Raw genomic sequence first — 26682 nt, 5'->3', positions numbered from 1 at the left:
TGGACTGTAGAAATCTTCTACCTGGGTGGGGGCTTATACCATCTCTGTATCCAGTAATTAAACATGTGCACATTTGAGAGCGAAGTTCTGAGTGAGACAACAGAACATTTCTCAGAACCACGGCTTGGTGATATGTGCTTTTTTGGATAGACATCTTAAAGACACGTTTTCAATCAAGTCTGAAGATGTGCCTGCAGGGATACAGTATGTTTTGTCACTTACTGTACACAGAATAAATAGGGGTTTAAAAGAGTATCTACAAGTTGGCAACATTACTGTAGTATTAATGCCTAACATTAATTCTTAATTAATTACAGTTGAACAAATTGATGGACGTACGTCCTTGGCAGCATGCTGTGCACACGAACTTTGACACTGATTGGTCCAACGCACAGTTTGCAAGATTAGCCCCAGTCATGCAAACACACCCTCTTCAAGACGGCTCGCCTCCTACAGACATAAAAACATAAAAAAACAAGCGACCCTCATCTTTAATAGGTGTGATGGAATGCTGTATATAAGGAGAAAAGGTGCCTCAGCAAAAGTTATGATTTAAATCTGTCATGTGTGATTCCAGAAAGTACGGATTAAGTACCCTTCTACAGTATTTGCTATTACAGGGAATGTCCTCTCAGTTCACAGAAAAATTGATGTTTTTTCCACTATTTGTTTAACTATTTCTCCCGCCTGCAGATAAGATCCCATTAATCATGGTGGAGGAGTAGTGTGGCTATTTTTAGCGTTTTCTATTTCCTTTGCCATGGCAGACCTCGGCCTCTGCTGCTTTGAATTATGCCCACTGAAAGAGAGTGAAACCTCTGAAACAAATTATTTTAGGCCCACATACTGTAGGAGTGCATATCCGAGAGAGCCTGGACCTATAGTATAGGCAGGGCTGTTGTAGCTCATAAACTCACCTTATCACCGATTAGTCACTGTCTTTAAATGGTGAAAGCATATCTGATGTTATAGCAACCAATTTTAATTCCAAGAATAGATACATACAGTATCAGAGGCTAACTCATGAGCCATATGCTCTCTTAAATGATTGTTTTTAAACATTGATGTTTATAATCGTATCTAAAATATGTTCATCATGAATCACACATTTCCTCCTACTGTAATTCTATATACTGTACTGTATGTCTCATTGTGAATATTCTTCCTTTTCATGACTATACATTTGGCTTTTCTCAGTACAGCAATAGCAGATGGACCCATGTCCCATGGACTGTCCTGTGTTGTTTTCTCTTCAAGAACTATTGTGTGTTTTATACTTGTGTTGACTGTCAAATCCTGATTGTTTAATAATTAACGCTGCAGATTTGGCAGCAGTTAACAATCTCAGAGTTAAATGATTTAAGTTAAAGTGTAAAAATGGATCTGTGAATATTTACACAGATACACACACATACAGTTAAATTAACACTCAGTATTTCATTGTGTACCAGAGAAGGGTGTACAGTTGTGGGGGAGAGTAGGTGTTACCCTGTCATCCGGATGTCGGAAGGATAGGCTTGAAATGAGGAATGAATGCGTGGTTGTTATGGCAACAGGTTACTCTTGTGTATGTGGAGAGATGCAGACGTGAACGGGAGAGGGGGGTGGTGACTCAGAATGAACTGTTTTGCAACAGTCACTCACGTACAGTATGTGTCACTGAGATAGTTATCAGATTGTCAGGTGAACGAGATGGGCCTACTCCAGTCTGGGGTTGAGCAGCATAAAAGGTTTATCTTAATATTTCCTGCATTACCATTGATCCTTCCTACTAGCACCCACAGATTGCAGTTGTACTTACGGTACTCTAGTGAGGAGTCATAACTAACCATTGGTGGACAATGATGAATACCAATGATGATTTCCATGAGGAAAGCAGGGTTATTTTTATAGTAAAAAAAAAGCTAAGAACGTTTATTTTTTCAGGATCATTAAATCATAGAAATTAACATCATGCAGTCACCAGCAAAATGCCGCTCATTGTTTGCCATATGGCTGCTATTTTTGGTTTATGTAAAAAAATAGGGAACACGAAAATGTATTTTAATGAATTGCCACCACAGTGACATTTCAAGCGCTCGAAATGTCACCGTGCTGGTAATCAAAATTCATTTTGGGCGAGTGTGCGGTCTCTATTTTTATACGTTCAAAGTTTTCCTCTGGTAAGCACCTGGGATTTTATTGTTGGGGTATGCGCCAGTGCGTGCTTTGTGAACGTTTTGCCTTTTTTTTTTTTTTTCATCCCCTTCCACTGCCAGGATTTAAAGATGCAATTCTTTTGCAAAAAGCTATTTGCCTCATTGAAAAAAGTAAGTCGTACAGTGGCCAGCATGTGCTATAAGTGGAACTGACCAGCACTGCGGAATAGAAATGGGCCTGTCCAAGCCAATGCCATGAAAGCCGGATGTGGATAATACCAGCAGGGTGTTGTTGGCAAAACCACAGCACAGTCAATCAAGTGGATCTAACCCGTCATTGAGCTTAAATGGGCAAAGACCTCTCTTTATTATTCCGGTCCATTATCAGCAGGGCATTGAAATTCCCAGCCATCATTCACCACACTTAAATCCCCCTGGCAACACCAAGGGTAGGGGGAGGGGGGTCGCTGCCAAGGCTTGTGGCTGAGTGCTTAAAACCGACACAGGCAATAAAAGACATCAGCAGAGGAAAAGATTTGGCCTAGCAGAGCACGATAGCAAACGAATGTCTTTTGAAATCCACCAGTCGTGGATGTTTTGCAGGTTGACAGACTGGATAAAGCACTTGCGAACCAAATTCTCCCTCCCTAGCCCCTTTCCTCTACTCTTATCTGTGGCAGACGTGACCTGGATTTTTGCTTTGTTGGTGTCAAGTTTCTGAAGGGCCTTGTGTCCCGGGGGGAATTGTATGGCAGACATATTATAAGCCATGTTCTGTTGGCAGGCTATGGGAAACACAAGCCCACTGGGCTAGGTCACTAATTAGATTCACTAGGTTATCAAGAGAGGAGAGGAGACGGGATGTAAGAAGCTACAATCTACACAGCCTAAAATAAATTGGAAGAGTTATTAAATATAGATGGAATTGTGCTGTGATTTTACTGGATGTACTGTGTATTTAATTCACAGATATGATATGCAGGTAGAAGGTTTTATAAAAGCCCAAAAGAAAACATCAGATCTGCCGATTTTAATTCCTCTATCATCATCCTCCTTTGATATGATTTTATCCCAGTACACATGTTCTCAACGTGTGGTCTGGGTCCCTCAGGGGTCCTTGAGGGTGTTCCAGGAGGTCTCCAGCTAAATGACTGATAGTTGCTAAATGATTGATACCGTAGTCGATTTTTTTCAAATGTACTAATGCGTCTCTTCCACATGATTCTTTCAGATTGACATTGAGGTCAATGGAGAGCCTGTGGATCTGCACATGAAGCTTGGGGACAATGGAGAGGCCTTTTTTGTCCAGGAGATTGAAGAGCAGAATGTAAGCATCTGATTGGCCAGAGAGAGAATGTTCAAGTTTGGCTCCAGAATGAGAAAGATCTGCTCTATTTGTGGGGTGTGGGCTGTGGGTTAGTGAGCTACTATTCCAAAACAATTTAGAGCGCAACATTAAAACAAATTGATGCCTTTTATTATAGTTGATGTTGGCTAATTAGAAATGTACACACTGGATTAGAAACTTGGAAATATATGAGAATTTGGTAATATTCAAGTAGATTTTTTATTTTTTCAACGCATGTATCATGGATGATGTGTAGCCGAGTGCTCTAGAGTCTCAACACCTCTTTAGACACGTTTTTCAAACATTCTTCAAATATTGTGTAACACTGGCTTTGTTATAATGCAGCACCCTACTTCAGGCTGGGCTAGGGCTGTTATTTTTGGAACACATAGCTTTTCTTGTCCTTCCTCACACAAACATACCAGCTTTGGCATTTATTTGCGTTGCACACAATCTCAGTCTGACACAGTATCACGGGACGGGTTTGCTCATCTCATAGCCTGCAGCCGTCTTTATGTGGAAACATAGAACCCTTTTTTCCCCCTCGCAGTTTTTGTCTCCAGCAAATAATTAATCCATTGTTATGCAGTTGTCTTGTGACTCTTGTGATTTACCATTCAAATCCGTCTCGATGCAAATGTCTCAAACTGTTGTCGCAGCTCAACATGACAATCATACATTTGTGCTTTAGGGATCATCACCATCTTAAAAGTGATATGATATTTATGCACCAAATATTTGATGTCTTTAACCCATTAAGACCCGAGGCCGATTCTAAAAAATGTCTAACAGTTCTCTTAAAAAAATAAATCTAAATGTATGTGAAGGAGATGTTGTTTTCTTAATAATTGAACCTTTTCTTAACCATTGTAAACCATATCAAAATCTTTTTGAAAATAGCAGTTCTACTATTGTATTATAAAATAGGCCTTAAAGGTTTAATGACATTCACTTTTACACCACATTCAAAGTCTTTGTCCTGGTCCTTCAAAAGTGTACAAAAAGTTTTAAGTGAAAATTCCATTCCAGTGATCCATGGCAGGTGTTTTTCTCTCACATTTCTAAAGCCTTTTCAACTGCAATGAAAAAAGAAATCTTTGCCTGCGGGTGTCGCTGGTGAGGGATTTTGCCTGTCAATCATCGCCTCTGCTCCGCCCCCCTCAAAGGAAAGGATAGGGGAGGGGAGGAGAGTGGGCGGGATTAATCGACTGTGACCTCACTGTCGAAGGGCCAAGCTCAGATTACTTTTCAGCCTAATTATTCAGAAAACCCCAGACCACAGAAAATCCACTGAATGTTCTAAGTTCAGTTTTTTTGGGTGTAATTGAGGTCATAAAACCCCAAATAAAACATTGAAAATAAAAAAAGTGAAAATGAATGTCATGATACCTTTAAGTGGTTAAGATAATTCAAGTATACATAATCAAAATAGATGAATGAACGTGTGTGAATTTTCTATATTTAGATTTAAGTTGACATATATGCCCAGCCCTAGTCACAAGCGCCAATTGCTTTTCCAGCAGATTGTCCCCGCCCACCTGGCCACGTCCCCGATCCCCACAGAGGGTCACATGTTCTGGATATCAGAGGTGAGGGGACATGCCCCGCACATGGACGATGACCCGGTCGACCCCGAGGAGGAGGATCCTCCCGAGCTCCCCACCCCGAGCACTGTGACCACCAAGAAGAAGAAGAGACGGCGGAAGAAGCACAAAGGAGACCCAAGACGAGAGGAGCTGACTCCACCCATGGCCCTCACTGCTGCTAATGCTAACGCTGCTAATGCACCCGCTGCCGTTGCTGTGCCAACCGTTGCTCCCATTGCTCCCGGGCAGGTCGAGGAGATCTTTGAGTTGGAGCTGAGCTCCGACGAGGAGGTCGCAGCACCCCCCGCCTCAAGGTCAGTTCAAGTTTGACGTTCGTTTCTTGAGGTCAGTCACAAAAAAGCAGTTGACCCTGATAAAATGACCATTTCCTCCTAAATAGCACGCAAAATAGGTTGATTAGTTCCTGTTCATTTATGAATTGGGATTCAAGCTGACTTATGGATCTTGTATGCCCAATCTTAGGACACTGTCAATGAACACCATGTGGGACATCGATCCCAAACTACCTGCGGCCAGACACAACCTGGACAGTTATCCTTTTTCTGATGGCGACTGGTCCACAGCTGACAGGTACGTTTTGCGGTCCACCACACAAACGCATTTGTTAAACAAAGTAAAAAAGAGTCTTTTGTGGCGAGGTTGTTATCCTTGCAGAGGCCAGCATTCATGGTAAATGAGGTACAGTACGTTGTATCTCGAGAGCTAATCCCATCATCCAAACACAAGGCTGCACTGGCAGCACTTGTCTGTGTATAACCTGGAACTGCCAACTTGTGAAAGTTGTATTGTAGTTGATAAACTATGCATGTTGTAAAAACGTCAAAATTGTTCTTGTGAAGTGGTTTGGTATTCATAGGTGAAGTATATAAATAACACTGTCTTTTCAGAGACAAGCCTGCTGTAAACTGACCACTTTGAATTGCTTAGTTACACCGACATTGTTCTTGTGAAGCTAAACGGTTTTGTAATTGGAGATTAAGCATTCATAAAGATTACTATGTCCATTTGGCCCAAGGAAACGAACTACGTACATCAAACATTCACTACCACACAACACTAGCGAAAGCATCCACAAGCAGCTCGGGGAAAGTTAACATGCTATAGGATTGAAAGCAAATACGCTCCTGCTCAGCTGTGTGTGCTCACGTGACGTGGCTGTGCATTGAAAATGTATTGAAATTAAGCATCCAAATGTTGAAATTATGTTTGAATAGTAAACTGCCAATGATTCTGTGAATCAGAAATACCTTTTGTATGTGTATGAGGAATTTAATTATTGATGCCTTAACATTAACAATCCACCATAAAGCAACATGAAATATAATGCAGGTCTGTACATATACTGTACATGATTCAGATTATTGCATTTCAGAACATACGGACAGTGGACATTAACAAAATGCATGGTAATTGTAATGCATAACCAAGTTTTTCTCTGGTCCAGTGTAATATAATTAGTAGTGAACATTGGTATGGTGCATGGTCCACACATTGTTTGGTGGGTTCACCGAGCAAGGTGTTGACACAATCGTATCTCGAGAGCCAATCCCACAGCCAAACATGCTTTGTTACTGATCGCTTGGCATGTGTCTTTGTCTGCCCTTCCAGTCATGGCTTGTCTCAGGCTTTCTCTCCCAAGAGTGACTCGGAGTTACTGGTGGTGAGGCCATTGGAGAGCATGCTCAGAGCTGAATCCCACATGCAGTGGACCTGGGGAGAGTTCCCAGAATCCACCAGGGTAAGTCACCTCTCCCCCTGATTTTCATGAGCCCTTGATGCCTGGTTATAAGAGTCGAAACTCAGAAACGAACCAGCCTGTTTTGACCAAAAGCAAGGTGTTCTTCAGACAGACTGTTTTTTAAATTGTAAAGTCTTCTAAAGCACACCAAAGCCTGTATTGATCCTAATTAATCAATGCAGTATGTGTAAAAGTGAACATTATTTTAACTAAGTCTTGTTTTCATTACTGTATTGCCATTCTAACACAATTCCACAAGTCAATAGATGTAGTTTGTGTCACAAACCACACTTTGTACACTGCTATGGGTCCCCTTGTTGTACAGTAAATGGCACAGCATAAGAGCGTCAGCTAAATAATATCAAGTCTAAATGTAATCATTTTGCCTGTACCCAATGCGCTGCCTCCAGGTCCCCAAGAAGGAGAGACACGAGCCGCCAAAACTGATCACCCCTATAATGATCACCCCGTCAGAGAGCACCCACTTCCGCGTCATCCTCAGTTCCGAGGCCATGGAGAACGAGGGCGACGACATGGAGGACCCCATCATGGGTGAAGATGCCAGCCCGGTGTGTACCATCGTCAAACCTGAACCACGCACCCCTGTCAATACTGGACCTATCGGCGCGTATCAGACACCTGACAGCTCCATAACATCCCTCAGTCCCGTTACCCCCTCGGAGCCCCTGGATGTTCTGCTCTCCAATATGACCACCTCGACCCCGACAGACGGCCTCGCCGCTTCTGCTCACGGGACCACAGACATGGGTGACGCCTGCTCCAAGAGTGACTCGCCGTCCAAAAAGAAAGGTGCTGTCCATTTTCTATTTGAATCTGTACTGTTCTGTTGGGGGAGGAAATACAGTGGATAAAAGAATAATAAAACGTTTACCCATTAAGACCTGCGGCCGGTTCTACAAATGTCTTCTAAATGTTGCTATAGTTCTCAAACTTTTTCATGTCAAGGACCCCCAAAATTATATGTATTTGTCCGCGGACCCCCATCTCAAAATGTTTTGTTCCAGGGACCCCCAGAAGCAAAGATTTGAGTTAAAATAGTTTTTCATAAATATCAGATCTACAAGCTTGTAGCGTGGCTATTTTTGAATAGCCGAAGTAGAAAATAATTATTTTTAGCTAAAATCTAAAATGACACAGATGCTTTCCCGCTCTTAACGGGTTAAAGCTTCAATCCATAACTTTAACACATTAACCGCCAAGAACGTAGTCCTACGGTCCGTTAAATCCAACTGTTAAGCGCCGAGACCGTAGCCCTACGGTCCACGGTCTTTTCGCGCATGCGCGGTCCGGGTGCACTTTCGGAATTTTTTTGATCCACTTCCGTTTCCGGTTTGATGACCGGAAACGGAATTATTTGGGATCCGGTTTTGACGATCACGTCCGCCCTCGTTCTACAGACGAAACTGAAACTCAATTCTCTTCCTGTAGTTTTTTCTCCTCGCATTTCACTGTTTAACGTAATCCGCTCTAACTACAACATGGATGCCCCGTTTGACACGCGATCTTCACTGGGAGATACAGGGAGATCTCGCGGATGTAAACAGACCGGCTCAATCTCAATCTTAAGGATTTTAACAAGATCTATGGCGACATGAAAAAAACAAAAAAACAACAAAAACACCTTGGCACTGGTGAGTACATTATGACATTAACCTCTGGCGGTCGATGTGTTAATGTCCTACCTGAGATTCGAAACTGGGTCTCCCTCTCAAAAGACAACATTTCTAGTGCTCTGCCAATAAGGCTTTGTCAGAGGAGATATTGCGCTATGGTCTTCACTCTTCAGGCAGCACTACTACACAAGGTGTCCTACTTGTAGGGAAAAGCACCTCCAACCACTGCCGGTGTGCTAGTTATATTGCAGTAAAATACTCTTACATACAGATTGATTACAATAATGTTTTATTCATTCAAATTAATTCTGGATTGCAGCTTGGTTTGACGAAAAAACAACCCATTAACACATTTACCGCCGGGCCCGTAGTTCTACGGGCCGTTAAATCCAACGGTTAAGCGCCGAGCCCGTAGTCCTACGGGCTGCGGTCTTTTCGCGCATGCGCGGTCCGGGTGCACTTTCGGAATTTTTTTGATCCACTTCCGTTTCCGGTTTGATGACAGGAAATAGAATTATTTGGGATCCGGTTTTGAAGATCACGCCCGCTCCCATTCTACAGACGAAACTGAAACTCAATTCTCTTCCTGTAGTTTTTTCTCCTCGCATTTCACTGTTTAACGTAATCCGCTCTAACTCAAACATGGATGCCCCGTTTGACACGCGATCTTCACTGGGAGATACAGGGAGATCTCGCGGATGTAAACAGACCGTGTAGAGCTCAATCTTAAGGATTTTAACAAGATCTATGGCGACATGAAAAAAACAAAAAAACAACAAAAACACCTTGGCACTGGTGAGTACATTATGAGATTAACCTCTGGCGGTCGATGTGTTAAGAATGAGGCTCGAAAAAATTATTCTAAATCCGAATTGGTGCTCAAAACTTTTTCATGTCAAGGACCCCCAAAATGATATGTATTTGGCTGCGGACCCCCATCTCAAAATATTTTGTTCCAGGGAGTGACCCCCAGAAGATCTGAGTTAAAAATGAAAGCTTAAAAAAAATATATATATATATATTCAAAGGTTTAAAACTTTAACGATTTTTCAAAAATGGCAGATCTAGAAGTTCATAGCGTGGCACGAAGTGACACGCTATGAACTTGTATATCTGCTATTTTTGAATATGCAAAGAAATCTAAAATGACACGGATGCTTTCCCGGTTTTAATGGGTTAACTTATAGTTGTTGTTTTTCTGTTGTGATGTTAAACGTTTTCCCTGGATGCATGCAGGTGTCCCAAAGAGGAGCCAGCACCAGGGTCCAGAGGACATTTACCTGGATGACCTTAATGTACTTGAACCTGATGTTGCTGCACGTTATTTTCCTAAGAGGTAAGGGAGAGATTTAATGCTTAAAAAGTCATCATCGGCTATCAAAATTGATTGAATAAAACACATGTAGGCCTAAACAATAGCTAAAGTAATATTCAGAAAAGGACATACACTGTTCAAATACCAAAATACTATTTTACAGAAATAATGAATTCTGATTTCTTGTCTCAAATAACACTATTCTAAGCACGTAACAATGGCACACAGTTAAATTGAGCATGTATTGTATTGATTACATGGACTGTTTTGATCTGTTGCTCCAGTGAGTCTGAGGTTTCTGAGGTGGCTGAGGTGGCTGCTAAACACTGGATGGACTCTGAGATGCACTCTGGGTCGCAGTCACCGCAGTCGGTAGGCAGCGCGGCAGCCGACAGCGGCACAGAGTGTCTGTCTGACTCGGCCAGTGACCTCCCTGACGTCACCCTCTCGCTCTGCGGGGGCCTCAGCGACAACGCAGAAATATCCAAAGGTGAACCAGCAATAGCACTTCTATAAACCAACACATTTCACCCACTTCTTTACACTTGTAAACCAGTGACGTGACGGTGACAATAAAGTTTATTCTGTACTCTGAAGTGAAATTGGTACACAGTGAAATGTTAATTTAACCCTTGAGAGTAAGTGTGAAGATTTTACTGTGTACTTGTGTGCAGGGCGAAAATTGGCATTACGTTACCATCCACGTACAGGTAAAGTTCACAGCTCTGGCTTGTGCAGTTAGTCTACTTAAATTAGCTGCTTTGGCTATTAACTAGTGAAGGCAGTTGCATAGTTTCCCTAGTTAAACAGTCTGTAATGTACTTCAGAAGCCACCAGTCGCTGATTTGGTGGTTGAAAGCCCTGCGATTCTCAACATTTAAATTTGAAGGACCTCCAGTTTGTTAAGAATTAGCCCACGGAACCCCATTTCATACGATTTGTATCTCTGAGACAACCAACATTATGATTTTTTTATCTCTGGGACAACCAACACTGTAAAAGCCTGAGTTGTAATTTAACTCTGAGTGTATATGAATGGAACCAAACGGACCCTTACAGGCCTGTTTGGTTCCTTATCCTAACTATCAAAACCCGTAGGGATCCCCTGGCCTGAAACCCTCTCCAGGACCCCTGGGGGTCCTCAGACCCTACGTTGAAAACAAGTGCTTTAAACAACAGTTGTTTAACGTTGCAGTTGTTCTCCCTTCTGTCTTTCTGTCTCTGCTGTCCTATTCACAGAAAAATTCACGGAGCATCTCATCACCTATCATGAATTTGCTGAAAATCCAGCAATCATAGATAATCCCAATCTGGTAGTAAAGATAGGAAACAGGTAAATTGGCTTTTTCTTGTCAGTGGTACAAAATACACTAGAAGGATTTGATTATAAGTGTGTTGTTTTTATTTGACCTCCCAACATGTTTATTGTCCTCAGATACTATAACTGGACCCTTGCTGCTCCGTTGATTCTAAGCCTGCAAGCATTTCAGAAGAATTTACCAAAGGTAACTCCATTACTTAACACTTAAAACCCAGTGTGTTTTGATACTGTATTAACACAGGGGTTCCCAAACTTTTCCATTCAAAGGACCCCACGTAGCCATAGCCTCTGGCTGCGACCCCATCCCCCCCCAACAATATTGTGAAATGGCTTAAAAAAAGAAAAGAAAATAGGTCATAGGTTATATTATGTTCTGTATCTGTAATGCGCCCCCCATCCAGCTATTACACTGGCCTGGGGCACAGCCAGAGGAAAGAGAAAAATAGTCACAGAGGAAACAAAGGAAACAAAAAACTATCTTAACTTTAGACGTCCCTAAGGTGGAGGCAGACTTAATGGTTAGGGAAGTTTGTTCCACAACTTCGGTGCCAACACAGCAAAGGCACGGTCGCACATCCTTACTGTGTGTGTTGGACCGTGAAAATAGCCAATAACAAGCTCGCAACGCATCACATTGCAATGTGTTGTGAGCTTGAGCAATTGGCCCCCCTGGGAGCCGTAGCCCCCACATTGAAAACCTGTGTGTTAACAACACTGTTCTTGGACTTTTTGTATGTTTTGTAGGCTACAGAAGAAGCCTGGGTGAAGGAGAAACTGCCAAAGAAGTCAGGACGCTGGTGGTTCTGGAGAAAGAGGGCGGATAGTACAATCAAGCAGGTAGGCAGAGTAGAGGCCTATATGAACAGGAACAAGAAACACCAAACCACAAAAACTGACAAGTCAATATCTGGAGTTCAGCCTTCTGTTGTTATGCCTCATTTAAGCGTTTGGTCTTTAGGTAAGACCAAAGATTTGCGATAAGATGACACCGTTTTAAGCTGATTTATACACCGTCGTACGACGGAGCATAAATTAAGCATTAGAACAATTGGGGAGGAAAAGTGCAACGGCCTGAATTTCCCCCTACTTAACTGGAACACACCTGTTGTGATCTGACATGCTTTGTCTTCCTCTTCTCTAAACCAGTCGGAATCCAAGCTGGAAACTAAGGAAGAGTCTGGCCTGGGGGAGGGTGGAGCCTCTATGTCTCAGGACAGCCTTGTCATGCCGTAAGTCAATGGTTCTCAGCCTTTCTTTAAATAAATAAATATTTTTATTTTATTTTAGCTCTGGACCACTATTTGAACAATTCTCAAGGACCACCCCACCTCACCTCGCCACAACTACATATTTAGCATATTATAAGAAGTGGTGTTGCGCACCAAATGGCTGATCTACAAACTCACAAGGTTACAACGCATCGCAGCGTGACATGTTGTAACCTTGTTGTATGTAACCTATTCTTATTTTCGCTGTGCAACACTGCACGCAATTATAGCAATCCCTTAGCAGTCATTATTTAATTTCAAGCTTTCCCCCACACTGTCTATTAATTCAAATTTATTTTTATTTTCTTAAATTTGATGGACTAATATTATTTAAACCTATGTTTGATTACTTTTAACAAAGATTTACAAACAAAAAAGACCCATGAACATCCTGTAATTATGCCATGAAACAGTGCCGTAAGTCACACCACACCCATATACCCAGGGTTATTGACACTTGTACAGTAACAGTAAGTCAATGCCAGTGACATTTTGAACTCTTATCGAGGCTGCGTAAAACAACACAGGCTTATAAATCTCCTGGTTTATAAGAACCATGGCTCAATCACATACATTTATATAGAACTTATATTGAAGGAATGTCAATTAAACATTTCCAGTTTCAAGTTTTGGGAATGGTACAATAGCATGTATATCATTGGCATACAAGTAGAACAACCAAAAACATTTTGTGAAGACATTAACCTAAAATGTTTTATGTAAATTGCCTCAGTTTCCACTAGTTAAGCTTAAAAATAATTTTTACACTTTAGATTTCCATTATTCCTTTTCATTGCTACTTTAAGTACTCTCCGAGAAAAGTTTGCATTTCCACTATGGATTTCATTGACTCGATCTAGTCATCCACTGTGTATGGGGGGGGGGGGGGTAGCCTTGGATGAGTGGCACACTTAACACATACAATAATAACTGAAAAGTCAAAAAAGGACAGTATACTAACAGTAGTTAGTATAGTATTTCTGCAAGTGAAAAATGCATAGCTTGAGTGTTAATGTACCTGACCATGTGAGAACTGGTGCACATCTGCAGGCCTAAGCCAACTGACTCGTCCAGTGATGAGGGCGACCAGGAGGTGAGCGCTGTGTCCTGTCAGGAGCGACTGCAGCCGCTAGAGGCTCCCAGCCATCCAAGCCCACACGCCTACAGGAAGTCACTGCGTCTCTCCTCCGATCAGATAGTGAGTAATAATAGACCGTAGTCATCTGAATCATCATTCAGTAACCTTTGTGACTGTACTACCATGTGTACTTGAACACTTAACCCCTCTAAGATAGATGGAAACAAGATAGAATTTGTTTCTGAAGGGCTGCCAAGAAAGGGTTATTTTAGAGTGTCACATATCCATGTAAGAAAGTTTTTTTATACTGTGTTATATTATTTAAACTTGATGTAATTGTTGGAGGACAAAACCATCTTTTTGAATGAGATTACAAGAAATGTTTAAATAAAAAGCAGAACATTTTATAAAAAATGTATTTGAATTGTCAAAATGATATAAGTGAGTCCAATCTGAGTGTATATTATAATCCCAAACATGAATGGTTTATTCTGTAATTTCATCATTGGTACTACCCAGTGTGTCATTTATTTTTCCCTCTTATCTCTTTTGTATGTGAAGCTGTCAGTTGGCTAATTTCCTAGTAGTTCTATTATTATTATTATTATTCCATTATGAATTGTAATTTGATGCCGGCTTTTAGGAAGGAAACTGGATTAAGTGAACTTCCTCTGGGGGTAAAGGTTGTCTGACTGGCATGGACGTGGTTTTGGCATACATGTTTTATTTTGTCCTCAGATTACATAGGCAGGCTAAACATGTCCCTATGATATTGATGGGTGTTTGGTCTGTTTGGTATATTGGAGCACCCTCTGCTGGCCAGATAACTCTGACCTGGTGTTCATTCCAATACAAGTCTGTAGGTGGCTCCAAAACCATTTGCATACTAATCCTACCATAAAACACATATTGGAAGAGTGCTACCTTGTACGGTGTGACTCCTAAAACTGACTTACAGCCATAGTCACTGTCGAGGTTTGACAAGGTGTGTGTATATGTGTAAATGGGTTTGTTCGTGCGTGGAGGGGGATGTGAAGGGGTGCTTGCACGTGTGCATGAATGTGCGAATAGCCAATAACAAGAGACAGTTGCATGCCTCTATGTGCACATGCATGCCTCAGAACATATGTGTATGTGTGATAAATAAAACTCTGTTTCTTCCTCCACCAGACCAGTCTGAAGCTGAAGGAAGGGCCCAATGATGTGACGTTCAGCATCACCACACAGTACCAGGGCACGTGCCGCTGTGAGGGCACCATCTACCTGTGGAACTGGGACGACAAGGTCATAATCTCCGACATCGACGGCACCATCACCAAGTACGTGCTGCTCCAAAATGGAAACCTTTACAGAGGCATTGTTCAAGAAATACTTGTCTGGCAATCCGATCATTTAATATATCCTTATGACGCACAAATCTAATTAGCCTCGGATCATCACATTCTGTTCTAGGAGCCGCTTTTATGAATAGAAATCCCAGAGTACATATGAAGATATGAACGCCAGTGCTGGCACGGGCACAGCGCAGTGATATTATTTGTGTTCTTAAAGCCAATATGTTGCTCACACACTGAAATAAGTATTTGATTTAACACTGAGACATTTTTTTCTATACATTCTCACAAATCAATTCTTCATCATTATTCTCCTTCTCAGACAGAACATCCTGTCCACTTTTACGATCGAGTTGACAAAAGAACGCACCTACAAGCCCTTTAAATGAAAAAAGCGAATCACATACCACAGCGTTTACATGACTTAAGAAGCTTTTTATAGTCATGTCTTGCCTTTGGCCTCGCCAAGTCAATGTCCGCTGTGCTGTCTCCTGACACCCACTCTGTGACGCTTATGGATGAACAACATCAAACGGACCAAGGTTGACTGCTGCTTATTATCCTGGTGAACCCTGTGCGTGTGCGTGTACGCGTGCGTGTGTGTGTGTGTGTGTGATGAGTAGCTGTCTTTTGGAAAGCATGGTGAGAAGCACAGGCTCCATAATGAGGTCATTTACATTTCAGTGTGAGTGTGAGCTTCCACAGCCTAAGCTGAAGGTTGAGGCATAGTCTTGCCCCCGACAGAGGAACTATCCTCATTAAGAGCAGGGATTTCATAATGTTGTCTATTTCACCTGAAACGGCCAGACGTTTTTGACGTTTTGTGACATCCTTTGAACAGCGAGTACTACCATAGAGCTTAGTCGTCCTGCCCAGTTTGGTGACGTACACCTGATACGCCACATTTCAGAAAAAGAGAAAAAAAAAGGGCGTCAATGGCTCAGACCGGCAAATGCGTCACTGCCAAAGCCACTCCGCTTCTCGGGGGAATGATCTCCATTGTAAGCCTATGCTATTTGGCCCTAATTAGCTTATATAGTTTGGCAACACTATCCAATGTTTTATATATATACAGTATATTTCCACCAAACTGTAAATATTCTGAGCATTTCCATACTAAACTGATATTTTTTTAGAACGAGAGCTTTGAGGTAACTACAGCGTATCTGCTCCGACCTGCTGATGTCACGTCAGATTATTTCCACATTGATTGTCTGTCTGTCTGTCTCTTGTCTATCGCTGTGTGCTTGTAAATAAATCTGATTAATTTATTGGTTGTCAAGACGTACGGAATGTGGAAGTAATCTGACGAAGAAAATAATAAAGGACATACAGTATTACTGCACGACAGAGCAGCTGATGCACTTGGGGATGCTGGGTATCGTAGTAGTTCTCTTGCTTGTTTTTAATTTGATTTAAGCACAGTGGTGTGCATATTATGGCTTTTGTACTGTGGGTACATTAAAAGTTAGTCCATAAAATTCAAGATATCACCATAGGGAGTGACTGAAAAAAGCCCTGTGGGGAAATAATTAGTGTCTTCCAGTTGTTTTGAGGGACCAGCCGGGGAACGGGCCAGAGTCTACTTCTAAGCTTGATTTCATTTCCTTCATCCTCCTCACGAACTCCCTCTGTTTCTCCATTTCCTCTGTGACTTAAGACTTTCACACACGCTGAGAGGTACATCGGAGAGGTGGCAAGGAATCGGGAAGATCCCTATTGTCCAGTCGGTCATGTGTTTTGCATATCTGTGTATTTTTTCAGGTCAGATGTGTTTGGACAGATCCTGCCACAGCTGGGGAAAGACTGGACCCACCAGGGGATTGCCAAGCTCTACCACTCAGTAGCCGAGTACGTGCAGACAAACACTGCTAGATGTTGATTTTTATATACTGTTTATGTAGTAGTAGTAGTAGTAGTAGTAGTAGTTTATTTTGGTCAATTTAAAAGCATTTCAATAAACGCCTTCATTAGTTGTCATAGTAACATAGACCAAAAAAGTGTAGGCTGAAGCCTTAGCTTATTATGCCTATACTTTGTATAGCTATCAAGAACTTTGTAAGAAAAAAACAAAACAAAACAACAAAAACAAACAACAGAGACAACAACAAATAAGATGATAAAAAAAAATCCAGGTGGCAGTAATTCTTATTTTCTTTTATGTGAATTATTTTGGGACCTTAAATTTGTGGTTTCTCAGTTGAAGAATCTTGTACTTGTCTTTCAGAAAACATTATAAAAATAGCATTAGTAAATAGGTTATTTTAAAAGGATCCTTATATGCATTAATACATTATATTTGCCCTCTATAACTAAAATAAAACATTCAAAACACCTTAAATATTAAGGTGTAAAATATTATTTTAGAAATAGTTATAGTTAATATTTTAGTTGATTATGTCATTTGTCCATGTGTCGTCCAGCCCTATGCATGTGCTATTAAAGACATATCCTTCGGAAGTATGAAGTAGTTTTTTAGGTAGAACATGCATTCCATAGGGCTGGACCACACATGGACAAATGACATCATCAACTTGCGACGTTCCCCCCCTTGAGTAAAATATTAACTATTTCTACAATGAATACAATATTTAAGGTGTTTTTTATTTTTATTTTTTGTTATAGAGGGCAATTATAATGTTTTAAGGCACATAAGGCTTATTAGCCAGGGATCCTTTTAACTGTAATAGTAAATGTTCTGATACTGCCTCCAATTAGCTCATGAACTCCATTGGTAGTGACTTTACTTCACTGACCTATGACACACTCCATGGGCGATTGCTATTCTTTGCTTTCATTAAGGAAGTCCATGACGTGACCGGCGCCTAATGAGCATTGCTTTTCCCTTTGGCAGGAACGGCTACAAGTTCTTATACTGCTCTGCGCGAGCCATCGGCATGGCACAGATGACACGTGGCTACCTGCAATGGGTTAATGACGAGGGCACTATCCTTCCCAGAGGCCCGCTTATGCTGTCCCCCAGCAGCCTCTTCTCTGCTTTCCACAGGTACAGTATTTCCCTGTCAATGCTGTCTGAAATCATCAAGTCCTACCATTGCTAAGGCACACACAGTGAAACCCTAAGTGTTAATTTAACACTTAAGGCGGTTACACACCGGCGAATATGCGAATATACGCAAAATTCGGACTCGTTCCGAATAATTAAAAGACGCTTTTTTCGCTCCGCGAAACTGGTGTGGAAGCTTGCATTGACTTTATAAGGTTTTAAAAAAAAACATATTATTCGCATGAAAAAAATCGCCCCGGTGTGTAAGGACCTTTAGGGTTTAAGTGTAAAAGTGGACCCAAAAGGACCCGCAATCCATTTGGGTCCACTCTTACGCACTCAGGATTTTATTTGAACATCGGACGTTTTCAGCATGTTAAACTATGTTCTTGATCCTTCAAGTCGGTATTCTAACCTCAGATGGCTCTGAATTTCAGCACCCCAAAACCCAAATCCTCCTCACTCTCAGAACTCATTCTCATTTTAAACATCTCCCTGTTCCAGCGTTATAAGCTCGGATCCTTTTTTTAAACCCAGGGCTCAAACCTCTTGTTCATTCTGAGATGTTTTGATATTATTTATCTTACAACCAGTAAGACAGACTGATACCGCTGCATCTTTTGCCAAGTCATTATCAAGTCAAACTAACTTGAAATAGTCAGAGAGGGGGTGAGGGGGATTAGCTCACATGGCGTGGTGTTGCTCTAATCGAATTGTCTGCTTGCTTGCAGGGAAGTCATTGAGAAGAAACCCGAGATCTTTAAGATCGAATGCCTTACGGACATCAAGAACCTGTTCCAGCATAACAAACACCCGTTCTACGCTGCCTTCGGGAATAGAACTAATGTGAGTCAATACCTGTATGAAGGCATGAGACTTTGGGCCATGTGTCCTCTGTTTTGTTTTATTTATTTATTTATAACTGATAGCTTTAGCAAATGCTTGTAGCAATCCCTGTTGAAGGAGACTGGTATTGCTGTATGGTTATTGAAAGCCTGCCTGAAGCTCCGTATCTGTTGCTGCGACAAGTTTAAATAATTTAAACATTAGCCACCCTGGTGCTAAAAAGATGAAATGCACTTTCTTGAGGCACACAATTCATGTGTCCTCTCCTTTTGTTAAATTTTCCCCAAAATAAGTGGCTCTCAATGAACACTTTTAAATCTCGCTTTACATGCTTAAAAATAGTCATGCCTGAGAGTGATCTAATCATTTCAGAAAATCCTGCTCCCTGGGTGTACTAGTTCAACAAACATGACACATTGATTACCAATAATATTAAACACAAACATCGTACAGTATGAAATGGGCTTTAGGCTGGACCCAGGCTGAGGTCATTGATGGATTCTGGCCCCATGTGGCCTCATCTGTGGTAGGGAGCTCAAGCTGGGTACGCTGTCTCATCTTCAGCTGCAAAAACACCAACACCCTGTTGGAACCCAGGAGGGAGCCAGTAACCCCCAACGCACACACGCACACACACACACACACATACACATACACACTTGGCTTTGCACTCACCAGCTAAGACGTATAGTCTAGTAATTTCACCATTACTCACATCAGGCGGAGCACAAACAGGAAACCCGTGGTTAATGTTAGTCTGTACCACTGCATACGTAGGTGTGACTAATGTGATTCTTTCCAAAGAAGCGCAAATCTCCCCCTTCTTTTTTTTATTTTATTTTTGTATGCCTTTAACCCTTGTGTCTCCCTGTCCAGGATGTGTTTGCCTATAAGGAGGTGGGAGTCCCTGAGTGCAGGATCTTCACAGTCAACCCCAAGGGAGAGCTGATTCAGGAGCAGACCAAGGGCAACAAGTCCTCGTAAGTGTCACACATCTACCGACTTCATCCACACGTCATCTATCGACTCCATCCACACGTCATCTATCGACTCCATCCACACGTCAAACTGAGACCCACAAGTCAAGGCTTAGCCTTGACTTGTGTTTCTTGGGAGAGACTTGCTTCTACCTGTACTAGCTAGGGATGGTTGAATGTCAGTGTAAAGTACAGTAAGATCAAGTATTTATCAGGGTTTCATTGGGTTATTAATAAGTCTTAACCACTTAAGCCCTATATACTTGGTTGACCGCAGTCCCCCGGGGCTTTAAACGAGGTCTGCTCCTTTTCCTTTGTCGTAAATAATAGCCCATCTACAGCTCACAGCGCATCTCAATGTGACGTTGTAGATCTGGTATTTTCGTCCAGTGTTCTCGCAAAAATAGGGACGCAAGCAAGGGTTCATGTGGTTAAAAAGTATGAAATCAATTTTGGCCAATGTTAAGGCTTTAAAGAGTATTAGAAAGTCTGAAATACAAATTTCTAGCCTAGACAGTTTTATTAGAAAATTAAGATTTTTCAACCCTTCACACTCTTCCCTATGATTTAGTTTGTGCATTTTTCCACAAGCAAATGAATGTGACTATTTGGTTACGTTCGAGTCAAACATTGACGAGGCCAGGCGGTGTCTAGACAGGCAGGGTGTAGTGGAGGGTAGGCGACATTTACCCACCTCATTATTTCAGAAATAACATGCACCTCTGCCAGAGCTTTTACATATGGTGTACAATGGTTGGTAAACCGATATCATTCTCTCATTCCATCTTTGGGAGTTCAGGTGTAATTCATTGTACCTCTTAGTCTTTTTAGCTAAGGACAGATTATGTACATGGATCGAGTAGTCTACACCCACAAGTGGCGAGAATTGGGCCGCCACCTGCTCGTGTTAGTCGGGTAGAAAAACAAGTGCTCCCTCATGTGTTGGTGAAACAGATAGTGGAAAAATAATGACATTTGACAATATATGAAACTTACTTGAACAAAAGATCATCATGATCGCATGGCATCGCATCATCATGAACAAAAGAGTACTTGGCAATCAGTAGTAATCGTCAGAAACTTGCTGAAAAGATAAATGATTCCTGCTGATACCCTGTTTATTGTCACCCGCAAGCAATGCAACACAAGTAGCAACACTGCAGGCAGTGTCATTCTTGCACTCTCAGCTTTTCTAAACGGTGTGAATAAAGATGATACAAATGTGTGTGTAATTTAATTTGTACATAGAATTAGTGCAGGCAGATTAAATGGCTTCAGTAAGGGTGGTAAAGTGAACAATGTAGTGCAGTATCATAAAACACTGTTGATATGACTGACCGCAGGCTGTGTCTCTGTAGTGGATCATTGAGGTTCTGATTGCATCTCTCTCTCTCTCTCTCTCTCTCTCTCTCTCTCTCTTCCTGTCATAGTTACAGCAGGCTGAGTGAGCTTGTGGAGCACGTTTTCCCGCTGCTAAGTAAAGAGCAGAACGAGGCCTTCATCATGCCAGAGTATAGCTCTTTCTGTTACTGGAGACAGCCCATACCTGACTTCAACCCTGACGAACTGCTCTGATACAACCCAGACACACACACACACACACACACACACACACACACACACACACACACACACACACAGAGAACCTACACATACTTTATAAACGGAATGTGACATTTGCAGCCCTGCTGTTAGACTTCAGCTGGAGGAGTGACAGGGATGCGACCAGGGACACGAATAAGGAGGAAAACGGTCGTCACTCTTTAGGAATCGCATTGAGACGAGTGTCCAGGAAACCCACTGAAATACTGAAAAGAAAAAAGTCCCATCCCAGACGGAGTGTGGAATGAAATTGTCTCTCCTCCTACAGTACAGCTGTCCCAGACCCAAGCCAGCACTGTCAACTTCCAGTACTTTAAACGCACCAAACCCCAGGCAGAGAAACATGAAGATGTCTCATCTGGGGCCACTCTTAAGTTATTATCGTGTTATTTTCTGTAAGTATAAATTTGGCTTTAAGCCTGATTCATGCTTGGGCGACAAAGCGAACACTTTTTGTTTGTTTTTGTTTTCAACTGAAAGGACACTTTTGTCAGTTGAAGATGGGACATTTTGTTACAGAAGCATAAATCAGGCTTTAAGTTCTTATGCTTCCTACATATCACCCTGAACAATGTCATGCTAAGCTAACTGCTGAGGAAGTGAAGGACACTGTATTTGATTATTTGGAATGTGGGTAGGAAACTAACATAAGCTTCTAGCCAAATACAGGTTTTTGTTTTGTTTTGTTTTTGTCCTGGCTGCAAAATGTAACTACTTTGCCAGCTAGTTTGAAAGGAAAGCTTATATAAGAATAATACAGATAAACTGATTTTATTTTCCCCAAAACAGGAACACCAGGGTTAACGTGGATAAAGCAGCTACTAATTTTAGGGATTCAGCAACCATTGTTGCCTGTAGATGGAAAACAAAGCTAGTGTCTTACCTTTACTCCAACTGGCCCAGAAATCTGGGCAGGCATTTTTTTTGTTATTGGAGTGGTGTGTGCATTTCTTTTTTTTTATCCTTAACTCTCTGGCGATATGTCTTTGTGTTGGATTCAAGTCAGTAAGCTGCTGACGTGCACATCAATCTACACTGTAGCCCTAAAATGGCCACTTAATCTGGATAGGTTTGGGGTATTTGAATATTCCAAAGCTGTTATGGGTAATACTTAAAGTTTGCCTGAGACACTCTTTGCCAGTATGTATTTGGATGCACAGTTAAATATGTTCCTAAAAAAAGAAAAAGTGGCTAAACGGTATTTTGTGCTGTCCTTTAAATTTATGTAGGATTATACCGTTTTCTTTTGAGAATGCAGTAATTATTTATCATAATTGATGTTATTGGTTTAAGTTATTGATTTCCATTGCACTTCTGTCTTTGCTTGTTTGACAAGTAATAGATGGCTGGTGCAGTGTAGTAATGCTTGTGATTTTTTTGGCGTGGTCGGTTGCTGGTTGACATGCACCTACAGTAACTTAGGTTCCCAGAATAGCCCATCTGGACCAATTACTAAGAACTTTGTCTGGGTGTTTTATCACGTATTCCTTATCCTGTTTCATAGTGACCTGCAGGCCTCAGTCAGTGCAACGAAAGTTTCATAAACAAATACATTCCTTGGAGTTGGCAAACCCAGGAAAACTGTAGCCATGGCTTTGTCATTGTGTGGAAAAAGGAGAGCAAATGCACGGTAACAATGCTGAGTGTTTAAACTGAAGGGTTTCCCTCTGTGAGGTCATGCTTAGAATCCCTGCAAGATATTTCGTGTGTGTGTGTGTGTGTGTGTGTGTGTGTGTGTGTGTGCTGATCGCTAACAGTGCTGCTCTTGGGGTGAAGGTCAGATACACTTCAAGTCCTATGTTTCCCTCCCCAGCTGCTTGGCCATGCCTTATCCAACGCACTTTCTCAGCTGCACCCCAGAGATGTAGAATGATTCACTCACCTCCACACACCTCTACACCCACTCACAAGACCACACACTAAAACGTCTCTCTGGAGACAGTAGACCTCAAACTACATGCAATTATACCACACTGAAATGTAGTTTTACCTCCTGGGGTGGTTGTGACCTAACACAACCGACAAATATGTAATTCTGAAATATTTAGATGTAAAATGTCAAGACAAGAGGACTTGGTACCTTTTTATAGAGAAAGACCAATGAGTCCATAGACCACCCCATTGGCAAAGATGGAGGGGACATAGGGAAAATGAAGGCATTTACCCTCACCTGTTTGCAACTGCCGTGCCATTTTCACATTTGTATTTTATTTCTTCAGTTACATGGCTTGTGTGAATACTAGGCTTGGAAGTAATGCCTGATTTATTCTTGGTTGTGCACCATGTCGCACACCGAAAATAGCATTTTAATTAACTCACAATGTGTCGCGCTGTGAGAATGTAGATCTGTTATTTTCTTTGAGCGACACCCATGTGCAGCTAAGTATACATCAGGCATGAAGTTGAGACGAATTGTATTGTATGTATGAAAGTCTGAATGTATATGTATGTGTGTAATACGATACGAGTGGTATACTGGCTAGAGGAAGAGATGGTGGGTGTTGCTCGGATGTCTAAATAAACAGGAAAGGCTTGTGCATGTGCAGGAAGCACTTTGAAGTATTCCATGCATGTCCATCAGTTTGTCATAGGAAAGACTTCTGAGGCAGATAATGGCATTCTGTTAAGAAATCCCATTAGATTTCAGCCATGCCTGTAGCACAGTACGTACCAGGACTCTTTTTTTTTTACTAATGGCCATACAGCAAATGAGCTTAGAGGAGACCATTTAATCAGAAATCGGAAGCACAACAGTTTTATGACAACAGCTACTCACTCGTTCAACCAGATAGTCGATATCAAATCATTATTTGGCATAATTTAATTGTTATTTTTTATATGGGCATTCATTCTGTAGCTAAGCTGTTGGTTTGTGTTAAGAAAAAAGAAAATCTTTTTTTTGCTTTGATATTGTTTGTTTGTGCTCTTTGAAGTTGGTGAAGTAAAATCTCTCTTTCTTATAGCATAATTAATGACAGCAATTTCATTCTTTCTATGAAAGTAATACATCTTGTGTGGAAAGTTCACACTTCATCTAATACGATTCTGGGACATGTGGTATACTGTAATAGATATTGTTTGTTCTGATACAACTGCTTTTTCGAAATACCATATGCTGAACTTCACCTATATTCTGTAAATGCCTTTTTTTGTTTTGTTTTATTACTCATTTCTTACGCGATGTATAATCTTTTGTGAGAATATATTTGTTTTGTTCCATTCAGAGGTAAGGCTTGCTGTTTGATTGCGTGTGACCACTACCTTGTGCATATGCTGTATTGATTTGTATGGAAATGTGGTTTAAAATATGTTTACAGAACAAAATCCATTATACGGAAAAAGAATATATAGGCCAATTAAGCTAACAAAAGTGTAGCTTCTGGTCATGTTTGTGTTTAATAAAGTTTCTAACTGAATGCATTTTACTCTTCCAGACCTATTAGTAAAAGTATTTCTCTCCCACTTTGATCCAAGTCATAAGATCCAAGTCCCACAAGTTCAGCCATGACCACAGGCAAGGGGCCAGAAGCCCAATTGCTTGTTTTTAGAACTGTTTTGGTACTTACTTGGTCAGGTTCAAACAAGTCCCCTCAAGTCATTAACAATTTGTTATAGTTCATTCTTTAGAACGAATAAAGTTAAAATGATGGCATGGCACAATATATCAGCTGATGAGTGTTCATTCAAAATAAGACTCTTTTGAGGTTGACATGGAGATCACAGTATTGGGAAACATACACCCTGGTGCTTGTTTGGCAATTACAGCACAGCTGGAGTGTTTACTAGTCTCTAAGGAGCGAGGGAGAGAAAGGGAACTTCTTGTTCGTCCACACCCAAAAATGCTTTGAGTCTGACCACTGATCATGACTCCGTCAGTACAGTTTCAGAAACTGTCACTGTCTACCTTGGAATATTAACATAACCCTGTTATAAAATTATTTACATTAAACTATTTATTTGTGGCCATCAGATTCAAGAGAATATGAAGTTTCATGTTCTGTTAATAATACTTGACATTATACTGATGTTTTTGTTATAGTATAAAAATTGATAAAATCTTATAAACGTTAATTTAACGTTAATTTTACACCAGACATTCAATTATAGTACAATAGGTACAGTACAAATGGCAAATTGATTATTAACAATTCAAATAGATACACAGTGACAAAATATAGCTTTTTGATCTAGGCAAATATTGCTCCTTTGGTCAAATTCCTGGAAATGGCCAAGTGATCTTGAAACGGCAAATAAATATTTCCTCTATGATCAGAAAAAACACGGTCCTCATCTGTATTGTAAAGCTGCTGCATTGACAGCACAACTGTGCTACTACACATGGACCTATAGCACATCAGTCAATAACATGGCTTTTTCCACGTCTCCAGTCTAATTGCATGGGAACATCCCAGTCTTTTGTTGTGGGTGGGTGCAGCGCTATCTGTTGGCCTGCGGTGCATAGAGGAAGATGGCGCTAAAAGTGGAGAGGATCTCTCTGGACTCGGCGATGGCGAGCTGGCCTCCGGTCCTGACCAGGCTGACGCGGTCTCCCTTCTTCAAGGACAGAATCAGGCTGAAGGACGTGGACCCTCCGCAGCCACAGGTAGAACCCCCAGCCGGACCCATGGGCTGATTGGCTGCTGGTCCCGCCGAGCTCCGCAACCTCTGGACACTGCGGTTTGACACAGACAATACAGCCTCCACACGGTCACCATGCTTAGCGGTCAGCAGGCCTGAGATCAGGTAGCGTCCCTCCATCGGTACTGTGAATATCCCTGTTGTGAGGGGAAGAATGGCATCAGCTTGAGCAAGACTGGCTCTGGGAAGGATTGATTTAATTTAATTTAATATAGGACCCTACATTCAATCATGCTGCAAGTTTTAGGTTTGACAAATACTTAAATGTATCGATAGGTTGTATCCAATGATTTGACCATATTCCTTGCACATTTCTTCTACATACATAATGATCAAAGTAGTTAATGATTAAGACTAGAGTCTAATAACATCGTGGCGTCCTGTCCAACTTTAGCTCGATGGCACATGAGTTACTGTGTGCAGTATGCGAACAAAAAACAATCATTGTTCTGTGGTGAAGCTACACTACATGTGGCGATGATCTACACCTCATTTGGCCAAAAAATTGCAATATAAATACCTCGCCAATAACAACAAATGTTCTTCACAAGAACAGGGCTGGTGTAACTATGCTGTGTGCTGTTTTTTTTCTTTCTTTTTTGTTTTGTTGCATGAATAGATTTTCAACTTCAACCCAACTTTAATGCTCTTCACTAGTTTGACTTCACGCCATAGCTCTGCAGGAGTCCAGCCATCTCTAAGAGCGTTGGCTTATCTGTGTGTCTGGAGTTAAAGGGATATTTCACTTTCCAAAAAATCCAGACACATTTTTTTTCGTCTACTTTTCGGCTTTTGTGAGCCCCCCAGACAGATTTGAAGTTGTCACCAGAA

General features: G+C 41.3%; 2 protein-coding genes across 2 annotated transcripts in view; one reads left to right on the top strand and one right to left on the bottom strand.

Annotated features, from left to right (window-relative positions):
• lpin2 (lipin 2) overlaps nt 1–24634 on the top strand; it is a gene marked incomplete at its 5' end in the record, with an annotated part of 27192 nt that extends 2558 nt beyond the window's left edge. Inside the window, 18 exons of the mRNA XM_080439743.1 lie at nt 3370–3465; nt 5007–5386; nt 5556–5663; nt 6702–6831; nt 7242–7641; nt 9702–9801; nt 10065–10270; nt 11020–11113; nt 11216–11285; nt 11846–11938; nt 12248–12330; nt 13420–13567; nt 14618–14766; nt 16546–16632; nt 17636–17788; nt 18520–18634; nt 19511–19614; nt 21042–24634. Of these exons, the coding sequence (XP_080295869.1) occupies nt 3370–3465; nt 5007–5386; nt 5556–5663; nt 6702–6831; nt 7242–7641; nt 9702–9801; nt 10065–10270; nt 11020–11113; nt 11216–11285; nt 11846–11938; nt 12248–12330; nt 13420–13567; nt 14618–14766; nt 16546–16632; nt 17636–17788; nt 18520–18634; nt 19511–19614; nt 21042–21186 (2661 nt within the window). The 3' untranslated portion in view covers nt 21187–24634. The remainder of the gene's footprint in view (nt 1–3369; nt 3466–5006; nt 5387–5555; nt 5664–6701; nt 6832–7241; nt 7642–9701; nt 9802–10064; nt 10271–11019; nt 11114–11215; nt 11286–11845; nt 11939–12247; nt 12331–13419; nt 13568–14617; nt 14767–16545; nt 16633–17635; nt 17789–18519; nt 18635–19510; nt 19615–21041) is intronic.
• Nucleotides 24490–26682, bottom strand: part of emilin2a (elastin microfibril interfacer 2a) — a 22753-nt gene continuing 20560 nt past the window's right edge. Inside the window, exon 9 of the mRNA XM_080440128.1 lies at nt 24490–25988. Coding sequence (XP_080296254.1) covers nt 25651–25988 — 338 coding nt within the window. The 3' untranslated portion in view covers nt 24490–25650. The remainder of the gene's footprint in view (nt 25989–26682) is intronic.

Source organism: Gymnoscopelus braueri (genome assembly GCF_963280865.1).
Source record: "Gymnoscopelus braueri genome assembly, chromosome: 10".
Taxonomy (NCBI): domain Eukaryota; kingdom Metazoa; phylum Chordata; class Actinopteri; order Myctophiformes; family Myctophidae; genus Gymnoscopelus; species Gymnoscopelus braueri.
The sequence above is the reverse complement of the archived record's forward strand: the minus strand, read 5'-3'. Positions and strand labels throughout refer to the sequence as shown.